The sequence below is a fragment of the Meriones unguiculatus genome, chromosome X, assembly GCF_030254825.1.
Source record: "Meriones unguiculatus strain TT.TT164.6M chromosome X, Bangor_MerUng_6.1, whole genome shotgun sequence".
Taxonomy (NCBI): domain Eukaryota; kingdom Metazoa; phylum Chordata; class Mammalia; order Rodentia; family Muridae; genus Meriones; species Meriones unguiculatus.
The window spans coordinates 25,643,037-25,656,012 of NC_083369.1; the positions used below are offsets into that span (position 1 = coordinate 25,643,037).

The following is a 12,976-nucleotide window of genomic DNA, read 5'->3' on the forward strand; positions in this document are numbered from 1 at the left end:
TCTGGATTTCAGTTAAAGAAAACCACTGATTTAGGCCAATGTTTCCATCTTGCAGAAGAGGAAGCTAAAATCCTGAGGCAAATTGAAGTGACTTGCCTGATACACAGCTGGTCCCAGCAACTAAGATCAATCCTCAGGCTTCCTTGTTCTCAATCTAGCCATTTGTATGACAAACAGCTATAGTTCTAATCCCAGTTATATGCTGAGTCACTTTGTGACCTAAGTGACTCTATCCTTTGGGCTCTTTTTTTATCATAAAGGAATACTAATGCAGGTAGCCTCCTATAGGGGTGCTAATGAAGACTGTAGGCAGATTGTAGGTAGAAATTATAGGTACTATCAATGAAATGTCAAGGTTTGGCCTAATTTTATTTCTTTTCTTCTTTCTTTCTTTCTTTCTTTCTTTCTTTCTTTCTTTCTTTCTTTCTCTCTCTCTCTCTCTCTCTCTCTCTCTCTCTCTTTCTTTCTTTCTTTCTTTCTTTCTTTCTTTCTTTCTTTCTTTCTTTTTATGTAAGACTAAGTCTTGATAAATACCCCAGGTTGACCTCAAACTTGCTGTGCCACAGCATCCCAAGTTCTGAAATTACAGGTAGATACCACCACACCCAGCTTGACCTAATTTTCAAGTCTCCTTCATAGTATGTCTCATTCCAGACCTACATAGGTCCTTGGAGTCTGCTTCATAAGCGAAACATCATTCCTTTAGAGACAGAACCTGTTAAGCCCTATGGTTTCTCCAGATAGTAGCTCCTGTAGGTTTGCTTTGAGTAATTGACTGATCAGGTCTCAGAGCTAGAAGCTCCCTTGCTGAAGAGGAACCATCTGTTTTATAACTTGGGTAGGTAAAGTATAATAAACCTGTCTGCTTGATCTCAGGATAATGTGGATGCTATTGAGCAAACTCAAGATTCTGAAAACGTCAAACTGGAAGATCCCACAGAGGTGACCTCAGGATTAAGCTTCTTCCACCCTGTCTATGTAACCCCCAATAGCAAGGTGAGGGCTAAATGCAAGACTTGAGAAAACTGTATTCCCAACCTTCTCTGTATCAGCTATGATAGAAGCCTGGGGAAGATAATTGTGGGAAAGGATATTATCAACTGGCTGGGGTGTTTTGTCTAATAGAGCCTTTGTAGTGGCTCAGCTGGGCCCATGTATTCATTTTTTATCTCTGTCTTTCCTAGATGCTAAAAAAGATGTGTGATCAGCTGCTGAGGGAACCTGCTCTTGATCTTTCCTCTGACCCTCCAGAAGTGAAACCTATAGCATCAGAATCAAAAGAAAATAAGGCCATGGGGAAGAAGAAGAAGCGAGCTCTAGCCAGCAATACCAGCTTCTTCTCTGGGTGCTCTCCTATCCAAGAAGAGTCCCACTGAGGTCCTTGTCATTGTCTCTTCCATCTGCACTGGCCATGCTCTCAGGGTGCAGCCCGGAGGGGATGGCACCAATGACTTCTGTAGCTTTTAGGTCTTGCTATTGAGAAAAAGAGAAGTGCCATTGAAAGGAAGAAGACTGTTGCTGACTGTCGGCCTTTACTATCTAAGTCTTCCACCCGCAAGCGACTACTTTTCTTCTCTAGAAGGTGTTGTGCTTCTATTGGAGAGAGAACCAAATGACCTTCCTGATGACTCATGAAGAACCAATCCCCAGTACAAACTAGCTCTTTCTTTGGGAGCGGTTTAGTTGTCTTTTCATGGAGCTGAGGCCAACATGTTCTTCTCTCATGGTCATGTCAGCTAACAGAGGAGCCTCATGCAGGGTGAACACCTGGCTCAACTCCCTCCCTGCACACACCTCAAGAATGTGTCTGGGAGCTTTCCTGCTCCATTCCAACTCTGGAGTTTTAGAAAACTTTTAAGTGTTTGTAAATGAAACATTTTTTTAAATGTTAAGAAAATAAAGGAATCTTAGCTCATCTACTGTTTGAAAGATATTCTTCTATGCTAGGATATGAAATACAATCCCAACATGTTTTCCTCAGCCCTTGAGAAGTCTATTAAAGAGATTTATTACAGTTTCCCCACCAATACATGTACTTGCCTTGATGATCTAACATACAGATAGTACCAAGGTACAAAAAAAGTAGTTATGTAGAGTTACAGTATTTTTGAATAATATATCCAGGAACAGAACCCAATATATATTTACTGTGTATCTCTTCCTTGTTAGGAAATGTGCGCCTGTAGAGGTTACACGCGGGTCCACAAATCACACCACAAGATCGGTTCCACGCGGGAGGTTTATTAGGGAAGGGGGTTACAGAGAGGGAGATAGAGAAAGGGACAGAGAGAGAGACAGACAGACAGACAGAGCCAGAGAGAGGAAGAGGAAGGAAGAGAGAGAGGGGCAAAGGGGAGGGCCCCCGTTCTCTTATAAGGTGACCCAGGGACATACGCAGGTATCTTTAGGTGTCTTCACAACTGCCTGATAACTGTTCTATAAAGTCCCTTGGGGCTGGCCATAGAAGTGCCTGCTTACTGATCCCAACATTCCTAACGCCCTAGAATCTGACTAATGGGTATAAAAACCACACTGCTTTTCAGTTACAGAACAAAACTGTTGTCTGCCTGCTTTCTCCCTTGAAAAGAGAAAAGAGGGTCAAGGCTTTACTCATCTCCAATTAGAAGCTAGAAGGGGCCCAGTCTTGCAGTGCCACATACAGGCTAGATGTGAAGCCTTTTGGGAGTTTTCAAGTCTTGGGACTCATTCATGCATATTGAATCCTGCACTTGCCCCCACCCCCACCCTACCCCCCGCATACACTTCTACAGCTAAAAAGCTCTCAAACCGTCCCCACATACAAGAAAGCAGAATCCACCACAACCCAAGCAAAGGAAATTGAAAAACAACCTGCCAAGAATGACTCTCTAGGTGACCCGCTGGCCCTCCCTGGCTTCCTGCCAGCAAGCAGCCTTGCTTCTCTTTGCATTTTAATTCTGAAAGAGTTAGGGAATCTCTGCCATTGCCAAATAGAGCCTCTGGATACAATGGGAAAGCTGAGAGGGAGGGAACCAGCTCCTGGCAGAAGAGAGCCAGTCTCCTTCACTGTTTGAAATTGAGTGTGTGGAGGGGGAGGGGAAGACAGCTTATCTGTAAGAAGTCATCCTTTCCCACCAATACCCCAAGTCACTGCATCAGCCACAATCCAGGAGCTGTCCATCAGTCCTCTCCCAGCTCACAGGCAACCTGTGACCACAACTTGCTAGGCCACCTTCTTCTGTATATGTTCATCTTCCCAAAGCCTGGTACCCTAATACACTATACCCTCCTGACATGATCCAATGCTTGGTAAATAAAGTGGCAAGACTAATATCCTGGATGAGCATCTTATATTCGGAGAAGTGAAGGCTGTTGAATACATCCTCAGGGACCCCTGGTCTGGTGATAGGCAATTTGCTGCCCAGAATTCACAGAGTCACTTCTAGAGCATCACATAGATGGAATTTGTAGAAATGCAAATACCCCAAGAGGAAAGGGAAGCTAACGATTGGAAGTTGTAGTCCCAGGAAGCTTGAGGTTAGACTTCCTCATATGCTCAAGAGTTTCCAGGGCACTGGCAGGGCTCCTTCTCCTCATTGCCAAGATGCAAAGTTTATGTGGTCACCTCCCCCAGCTTCCCTCCCTCCTCTGCCCTCAGTCCTCCCTCCTAGAGCCAGGACAAAGCCCTCTGGCAGTGACTGGGAGGGGAACAGGAGGAGGGACAGAGGGATGGGGAAGGCTGCACAAAAGAATTCCTCACATCAAGCCCCCTGACGGCCAGCTCCAGCAAGTAACAAGGCAACCTCCTCTCCTGCTCACTAGCGCCCATATTCCCACCATGGCTGGGCTTGGGCCATAGAACCTCTGTAGGCCTTGCAAGAGGACCCACACTTCTTCCTGTAGGTGGCAACAGTGACACCAGTTTGACCAGTGAGGCTGAGCCAGGGACTGCAAGAGAGAGGAGTCAGACAACTCGGAGAGGAGCTGGGAAGCAGAGCTGCTCGCTTGCTGAGTGAAAGGTGTGAAGTCTCGGGAAGGCTGGGGGGGTTGTCGGTGGGAGCTGGGAAGTGAAGACCTGCTCACTCAACTCAGCAGGGATGGAGTCAAGGGGGTTAGGCAGCACCTCTGTCAGATTCCCTCCTTGGGGTCTTTCAGACTGGCCAGATCCTTATCCCATCTTCCAGGCAGCCCTTGAGGGAGGTAAGACTCTTGAAATCCGGGGTACACAGGGAAAAACCCTAGAAAAAGCAAGTGGTGTGGACTGGTGCTCAGGCCTGGCTACTGTAGCCTGTTTCTGGGATGGGGAAAACTAGTGGTCTCCCTTCTGGTTGACTACAGTCTACCGGAGAAGGGACCCACAAGGTAAAGGTTTCCTTCCCCAGCTCCAACCCCTCAACTCCCGAGGGGAACTTAGAAGTAAGGGAGCAATCTCAAGAGCAGACACACCTTGCTTCTTTTCAGGGACCCTCCGGCAGTGCACCCCTTAAGGCTCCACAGAGTGAACAAGGAAGGTCTGTCCTTTTGTACAGGACAGTTACACACACACACACACACACACACACACACACACACACACACACGAAAGAGAGAGAGAGGACAGGAGAGGAAAAATTATCCTTTACATCGTCATTTTGAAACTCATTTGTACTGGCAGCCACTAGTCCACTAGTACACACATGTATGTATGCCGACACATCACACACAGTCAGTCACACCCTGCTTTCCATCGGTGGTTCCGAGATAGAATTCTCAGCTGCTGCAAACCGTATACCCTCTCAGGTAGAATCCCACTCACAAGCCCAGCCCAGTTTGTCTTAGCCATACTCAGAACCACAAGGCATAGGAATACCCTGCCCCAAGACAACCGCCCTGCCACCGCCACCACACGCAGACACGCACACATGCACCTTTGCCCTGTGTGTGTATTGTACTTTGATTACGGATAACTCAAAGGGTGGGGCCCCTGGGGAAGGGAAGACGGGAGCTGGGTTTCTATTTGGGGTGGAGGGTGACTATACATGATGACTGGGCAGGAAAGGACAAGGCTGGAGGTAGCGGGGGTCGGGGGAGACTTGGATTTTCTGGGCTGGGCAGGTAGGAATGGGGCTTCTTTAGAAGGCTGGGAGTAAGAATCCAGTCGGCCTGCTCCTGAAGTCTTCCTCCTATTAGCAGTGCCCCTAACCCCTGGGAAGCAGACAGAGAATCTTTCAGTCGGGGCTTTGTGGTTTGTTCAGTCTCTGTTTCCATAGCAACTAGTCAACTCGCTGTGCCTCCCTTAGCCTGGGGTCAGAATGGGAACCTCTGCTTCAGGTTACTCCTACTTCCTGGGGTGGAAGACAGCATTTGGCAGCCTCAAGCTCAGTCAGATCTGCCTTAACTTGCTGAATTGAGTTTGTCCCATCCTGGAGCAATGTCTCCTGATTTACTCTGGGCAAGCACTCCAAACCCAGGTTTGAGTGTTATTAAATAGGAAGGAGCTGAAGAGAATGGTTACACATGATGCCTACAAAAGGGACCACTGACTGACTTCCTGTGTATCAAAAATAAGGGGCAATGAAAGACTGCAGAAATGCTTCCTCTTGTTGAGGTTTGGAGCCAGTTACCTCATGAAATCCAGAGCTCTGGGTCTTCCTTGTGACAAGTAACCTTCTTGCTGAGTAGCAGCCTAGGCTTCTATCTATGTGCCCTTGGCTCCTCAGATACATGGGAAGGGAGGCTAGGCTCTGTCCTCTATCAAGGTCCCTGATGGTCAAGTGCTCTTTTCCCCAGGTCTTCACTATGGCCGAGTCCCCTGGCTACTGCTCTGTCTGGGCCCACTGCCTCCACTGCATGTATAGCTGCCACTGGAAGAAATGTCCTAAACAGAAGATGCAAACCAGCAAGGTGGAGTAAGGATGTGGGAGGCCGCAAGTTAGAAGGCAAAGGCTCTTTGAAGGGAATATGGAAACTGGGGACTGACTATTTTCATAGGCAACTGGGAGGAAGAGTTTTTCTCTCCCCGGGAAGAAAATCTCCCTCAAATACAGGAAGAGCAGCTCAGTGCAGGGCAGGAAGCCGAGCCGCCATCCTAGGGCTACGTGAGCATGAGATGGGGCTCAAGCTAAGATCTTCTCTCCTGCCCCTTTGCAGTGCGACTGCGTCTGGTTCGGCCTGCTCTCCCTCACCTTCCTCCTGTCCCTGGGATGGCTGTACATCGGGCTTGTCCTTCTCAATGATCTGCACAACTTCAATGAGTGTGTACCACCCAGCCCTTCCTCGGCATGCAGACCAACCCTACTTCCTACCCCGTGCTCAGCTCCCACTATCCGTCAGCCCCAGCTCTACCTGGCTCCTGTATCCCATCACTTCTGTCCTCAGAAAATGTCTCCAAGAATGCCCCCCCTCCAGTCCCTGGAACCCTTAGCCCTATGAAGCATTTTCTCCTCGCTTCCATCTAGTTATTTTCCTGGATCTAGGTACCTTAACTCTCAACTCCCATTGGGTCACCTCCTCCCCTTAAACAAGCTTCTTTACCCTCCTGCAGATTCCTGTTCCGCCACTGGGGACTCTGGATGGACTGGTCCCTGATCGCTGTGCTGGTCATCTCTCTACTGGTCACATATGCATCCTTGCTATTGGTTGGTCCAGGGACATCTGGCCTAACTCCCACATAAGCCCTTCATTCTTGTTCAGGTCTTACCGTCTGGTTCTCATCCTAGCCACTGAGGGGAAGAGGATAATTCTTGGGTGGGAAGGAAATGCCAGTCTGCAAATCCTCACTAAGCGAACTTGCCATCTCTTGAAGCCTCCTAATTGCCCTGATGCTCTACCCCCAGCTCCTGGGCCTGCTCCTACAGCTCTGTGGACAGCCTCTACATCTTCATAGTATCCACAAGGTACAGTGAAGTGGCCATGACAGGGAGAGGCGGATGCTGGGTGCAGCACTCTGATGGCCATTTGCTTGAGGACTTCACTTTTTATCCCTTGGGTACAGGCTAGGACCTGAAACCCAGTACCATATTTATTGAGTGAAAGGATAGTAGTGTGTTCGACCGAATGAGGAGGTAGCCCCAGTAACCATGAGTGTCTGCTGGCAAAGAAGGCCTAGTCATTCATCCCTGTCCCCAGGTGCTACTGCTCCTCATTATGCTTCTAGTGGTTATTGGCCTTGTGGGACTGGATATCCAATGGCGGCAGGAGTGGCATAGTTTACGACTGTCGCTGCAGGTGAGTGCTGGATCTCCTCTGTCTAGGCCCATGGCTATTTCTGGAACATTACATTGCCCCTGGTCCTATGAGACTGCAGCTCTCTCTGCGCTCCAAAAGTTAGTCCCTAAGAGGGAAAGAAGAGGGGTGGGAGGGAACAAAGGAAGAAGAGCCTTCCTCACCAGCTGTTATCCACAGGCCACAGGCCCGTTCCTTCACATTGGAGCAGTTGCTGGAATCACCTTCCTGGCCTGGCCTGCGGCTGATACCTTCTACCGTATCCACCCAAGAGGTGCCAACTTCAGCCCAAACTCACCATCGCTGGACACCAGCGTATCTCCCTCTAACTGCTCATTCAGTTTTCTGTACCTGAGCTCTGCTCTCTGTCCCTAGAGCTCCACCTCACTTGTTACCTTTGCCCAAAGCCTTTCCTCCACTTTCTACAGGCCCCAAGGTTCTGTTACTGTTTCTATTTTTTGGAGTCGCTCTGGTCATCTACCTGGCCCCCCTGTTCATCTCTTCCCCCTGCATCATGGAATTCAGAGATTTACCCCCCAAGCCTGGGCTTGTGGGACACCGAGGGGCCCCCATGGTAAGTGACAGAAGCCTGAGCAAGCAGAGAAGAATCCGCTCCTCTAGGCTTTAGCGACCAGGCCTATGTGTTCCCAGGCCTCCACCCTTCCCTGCTACCTCCTCACCAACTCCCTTTCCCAGCTGGCCCCAGAGAATACACTGATGTCCTTGCGGAAGACAGCTGAGTGTGGAGCTTCAGTGTTCGAGACAGATGTGATGGTCAGGTGATAGAGGGTGGGACCCAGAGGGCTGGTGGGCTGAGGGACACAGTGGAGGTGAGGGACAGTCCTCAGAAGAGATGGCAGAGCTGATCAGGATCCCCTGACACCCCTTGTACCCGCAGCTCTGATGGAGTCCCCTTTCTCATGCATGATGAGCGGCTGAGCAGGACTACCAACATAGCTTCTGTGTTTCCAGAACGAGTCTCAGCCCACAGCAGTGACTTCTCCTGGGCTGAACTGCAGAGACTCAATGCTGGAGACTGGTTCCTAGAGGTGAGCACACCAGCCAAGAAGAGGCCACCACCTCAGTGGCAACTCAGGGCAGAGTTCATTCCAGCAATGGGTACTTGCTGTACCCTGTGCTGCTCAGTAAGAACAGTCTCTGCCCTAGTGTCACTCCCACATAGTAAGGAGAGCCTAAGCAAAAGACAATTGGAATCAGAAATAGAGCAATAAAAATACTTCTCGTGGACAGATGGGAGTGAGGTCCACATTTCTCAAAGCAAGAATGGGGAACTAGTTCTGCAGTGTTAAGATGGAATATGCTTCAAACCCTTACTTGGGACATGGGGGTCTAGTTTGAGATAACAGCGTGAGTAATGGCCAGAAATATGACTAGGTCTTTAGAAAACAAAAAGTAGCTCAGTTTAGCAGCTGCAGTGGTACATGCCTGTCATCCCAGCAACTCGGGGAAGCAGAGACAGGAGGATCTCAGTGAGTTCAAGGCCAGCCTGGCCTATAAAGCGAGTCCAGGACAGCCAAGGCTACACACAGAGAAACCCTGCCTTGAAAAACAAACAAAAAGAGAGAGAAAGAGACTTTTCCCACTCGCTCTCACCTGTGGACACCTTCCAAACTCTGACTCAGTTTTACAACTGTTTGCCTTCTCCACCTCTAGAACTGGGGGCTGCACACTGTCTCAGGCAGACCATGGCATGGGGAATATTGGTGTTGTGGTCCCTGTTTTTGCTCAGTGTGGCTTGTCAAACCTTTCACTTGCTCTTGATTGGCCCTTTCTCCCATTCATCTTTGTGGTTGTTCCAAATCTCTGCCATTCTATCCACCTTCCCTTATTATCAACTAATGATCTCAAGTACTGACACAGAAAAAGCTGGATAACAGTGGGTATTTACTATGTACTTGAGACCATGGTGGAAAGTTAATTCAAACAGGATTCTAGGTGGATATGGAAGTGCAATGAGAAAGGAGCTGAAGGACTAGGAGAAAAGCAAAGGGTCAAGATCACAGAGGTCTCTATGAAACTAAAAAGATGATGTAGTCGGGGATGGGAAGTTATCAACCTGGAAGAGTAGGATGCTAAGGCCATAGAGTAAGATTATATAGAACAAAGCAACCATTTAGAGAAAAACAGACCCTGACGTGGGCAGAATCTTGGTAAGATCAAGAGCAGCTAGCTGGGTGTGACGGCTCACATATTTAATCCCAGCACTTGGGAGGCAGAGGCAGGCAGCTTATTAAGAATTCAAAGCCAGCCTGCTTTAGGTAGCTATATAGCAAATTCCAGGCCAGACAGGACTGCATAGAGAGAACCTGTCTCAAAACAAACAAATGGCAAGAACTGAGAGAAAACCTAGAGGCTTCTTGTGATATTGAAGTAATTTCCCTCTCTTACAGAGGAATCCCTTCTGGGGGGCCAAAGAGCTGTCTGGCTCTGATCGGAAGGAGGCTGAGAATCAGACAGTACCAGCATTGGAAGACCTACTGAAGGAAGCAGCAGCTCTCAACCTTTCCATCATGTTTGACCTGCGCCGTCCCCCTAGGAACCACACATACTATGACACTTTTGTGAATCAGACACTGGAGGCTGTGTTGAGTGCAAGAGTGCCTCAAGCCATGGTGATGTTGTCCAGGGCTCCCAAAAGTCCCCCTTTCTGCCCCTCTTCCCACCATACCTTCCTTAGGCCATGATAATTTGACCTCCTGCCTCCTGCCCTCATCTTCTTCCAAACCTCTCTGCCCCTGTCCCAGGAATCCCTAGGGCTTACTTAGCTTTTGGCTCATTGTCCTTGAACCACAGGTTCTTTGGCTCCCAGATGAAGATCGTGCTAATGTGCAACGGCGGGCCCCCAGAATGCGCCAGATCTATGGACATCAGAGTGGCAACAGGACTGAGAGGCCCCAGTTTCTCAACCTCCCCTATCAAGACCTGCCACTGTTGAATATCAAGTGAGTGCCCGATGAAAGAAATAACGAGAACCCCAAGGTTGACTGTCAGGAAAGAACCAATGCAGGTGGTGCAAAAGCTATTCATTCATTTGCTCATTCATTCATTCCCACAATGGATACCTAGTAAATGATTGGTATATATCATGCAACATTTATTGTAGACTTAAGGAAATAAATGTGAATAATTTGGGAAAGGTCCTAGCTTTCACGGAGTTTAGAAACTCGCAAAAGATACAGACAACAAATCACTCAAAACACATTTATGTTGGGTAGTGATAATTATCATGGTACAGTAGTGATTGGGGTTTGGGGTAAGGAGCCACATTAAGAAGCATTGGAAAGGTGATGCCTGAGCTGAGCACCAGATGATTACAAGGAGCTAATGGGGGGGGGGGAAGAAGAAGCAAGGATAGAAAAACAAGCAAGAAAGAGGAAGGAGAAGCTGGAGAGATAGCCAGGAATCAAACTAGATAGGGTGATGATTTTAGCGGGGATGATTTTAGCATTCTCCATCACAGAGATTGCTAGAAAAGAGAGCGGATTCAGGGCAGAGAGTCTCAGACGTGAGCTGGGCAAATTCTGATGAACACTCCCCCCTCCCCCCATCTCTCCCTCACTTCTTAGGATGCTGCACCAGGATAATGTCTCGGTGAACCTATTTGTAGTGAACAAGGCTTGGCTCTTCTCCCTGCTCTGGTGTGCAGGGGTAGACTCTGTCACCACCAACGACTGCCAGCTGCTGCAGCAGATGCATCACCCGCTCTGGCTTATTGTAAGGGCGCTAAAACTGTCACTGTTCCTCCTCTCCAATCTCTTATTCTCCCTAAACCCGTCCTCTTCCACGCTTGCTTATCCCCATGTGCTACTCTTATGGGTTCTGGCCATTGACGGACCTTTTCTAATTCCATAGCCCCCTCAGAAATACTTAATGATCTGGATCGTCACCAACTGTGTCTCCGTTCTGCTGATTTTGTGTATCTTCCTCCTCAGAGGGTGAGTGCTTTTCCCTTTGTCCCCTGGGCACTCTCTCCAGGCCCCAGGTAAGGAAGATGACTCCGACTTTGAATGTGCTGCTTAGGATGGGGATTTGGTCCTCTTCAATTTTTGAGCCTTCCTTATCCCAATAAAATGTCTTGACCCTGGGGAAAGCAGTTTGGAGAAGCCGTGGGTTGGAAAAATATTACTACAAGTTGGCAGAACTCACAATAGAAAGACTCTTTCTCTATAGGAGATGTGCTGAGAGGAACAGAACTGGTAAGAATGCCCCTTCCCTTCTCATTTTCTCCGAATTTCCCCTGGGTTCACTCCCTACAAGACCCATCTCTTCCTCACTTCCCTAGGCTTAGAAACAGCAGTGCTGCTGACCAAGATCAACAATTTTACCTTGGAGTGAATGCCGGGCCTAGGCCCTGACCTAAGGCAACCTAAGACCCATGTGTACTCGTCAAAGAGACGGAGAAAAGCTGAAGTGGAATATCCTGGAATAAGATATTCTGAGGAAGAGAGCATTACTAACAGAAGATGTTGAACTAAGAGGGCCTTTTGTCCAGAAAGTGGGCATGTCTCAAGCTGCCATGGAATTTGCTGCCCTTGGTGTTTTGACAGGAATTAGTTGGAAAGACAGTGAGTGACGAGAAGTTACTCCCCAAATAAAATTAAAGCAAGGAAGTGAGAGAGATTGCCAAGATAACGGCTTAGGCTTGTGTGCACATGTACTTTGATAGATGCAGGGTGTGTCTGGGTGGGATAGCTCAGAATGATGACTGAAGGAAATTTTGCCTTTCCCAGAGAACTCTGAGATGATGCAGACAGTCCCCGGTACATGCCCTTTCTCTCCTCCCTCTCACGATTTAGCTTCTTTCCCGCCTACGGGTTGGAAGCTAAAAAGCTCATTTAGCAATGTAATTCTGGGCCGAAGGTGGGCTTTTTGTTTTGAGCGGTGACTGTATCTTGCCTGTTAATCTGTTATTCAATGAATGTGTAATTGTCATTTGGTCACAGTCTAGTCATTTTGGTGCTGGGGCTGGAAGGATGCTCATTCCATCCGGAACTGGATGTTAAATGACATCGAGGGGTCAGCATCATGAGGAGATTTGAGGGCGGTAGGTGGAAGGACTAACACCATCACCTTCCCCAGCAGGCTGGACAGTAGCAGCTACTGCCACAGTCAGGGTGGCCCAGGAGCTTTATACAGGAATTGCGCTGTAGCTCCACCTTGTGGTCGCTCTCCCACAAGGTCTGGATCCCTGGATACAATGACCTACTTGATGACTACCACCAGCTTTTCTTGTGGGTTCCTTAACTTCAGACTCTGTGGGCAAGGTCTGATTTTTTTTTTTTTTGTTTCTCTGGGACGTGCGCAGGGTTCGGTTCCAGCTAGCCTTCCCCTGGAGGAGCAAATTCCTCAATATGTTACTGCTTGCCAGTACAGAGCTGACTTAGTGCGGCAGGTAAAAAGGGAGTGGGAAGCTAAGACAAAAACTAGGACAAGCAGGGGCTCTGTGGCTGACCTTGCAATCCTCCATTACACTGCCATTCGTCCTGGTTCGTGCCTCCACTCAAAGGCCAGTCAAATGAAGATTTTGATCAGGACAGGAAAAGGCCCTGCATTCCTTTTCTCCCGCCAGATCAGAACTTGGAGCATTAGCACATTGGGACAAGACCCTGCCACCCCTTGTCCCCTATCCCTTGATTACCAGCATCCATGGGAACTACAATTCCCAGTATGCCTCTGAGTACTTACAGTCTCCTATGAATGGAGACGAGTTTGAATTGGCCACGGAGGTAGCCTGCTAGGAGTCTCCCTCCTTCCTTTCCTCCCTTTCTCCCTA

At 48.5% G+C, this 12,976-nt stretch overlaps 2 protein-coding genes across 3 annotated transcripts in view; both read left to right on the top strand.

Annotated features, from left to right (window-relative positions):
* The window catches only part of Kif4a (kinesin family member 4A), a 112,963-nt gene extending 111,048 nt beyond the window's left edge, over positions 1 to 1,915 (top strand). For both annotated transcript variants that reach the window (XM_060374384.1, XM_060374385.1), the window contains 2 exons: positions 877 to 996; positions 1,185 to 1,915. In XM_060374384.1, the coding sequence (XP_060230367.1) occupies positions 877 to 996; positions 1,185 to 1,376 (312 nt within the window). In that variant the 3' untranslated portion in view covers positions 1,377 to 1,915. The remainder of the gene's footprint in view (positions 1 to 876; positions 997 to 1,184) is intronic.
* Positions 1,916 to 3,659: 1,744 nt separating this feature from the next.
* Positions 3,660 to 12,135, top strand: Gdpd2 (glycerophosphodiester phosphodiesterase domain containing 2). The gene is made up of 16 exons (XM_021629083.2): positions 3,660 to 3,998; positions 5,749 to 5,862; positions 6,109 to 6,212; positions 6,503 to 6,596; positions 6,795 to 6,854; positions 7,087 to 7,185; positions 7,363 to 7,456; positions 7,611 to 7,756; positions 7,879 to 7,961; positions 8,081 to 8,231; positions 9,594 to 9,815; positions 9,997 to 10,145; positions 10,770 to 10,917; positions 11,056 to 11,138; positions 11,374 to 11,399; positions 11,486 to 12,135. The coding sequence occupies exons 2-16, from the start codon at positions 5,758 to 5,760 to the stop codon at positions 11,536 to 11,538; spliced, it is 1,617 nt and encodes a 538-aa protein (XP_021484758.1). The 5' UTR covers positions 3,660 to 3,998; positions 5,749 to 5,757; the 3' UTR covers positions 11,539 to 12,135.
* Positions 12,136 to 12,976: the final 841 nt, after the last annotated feature.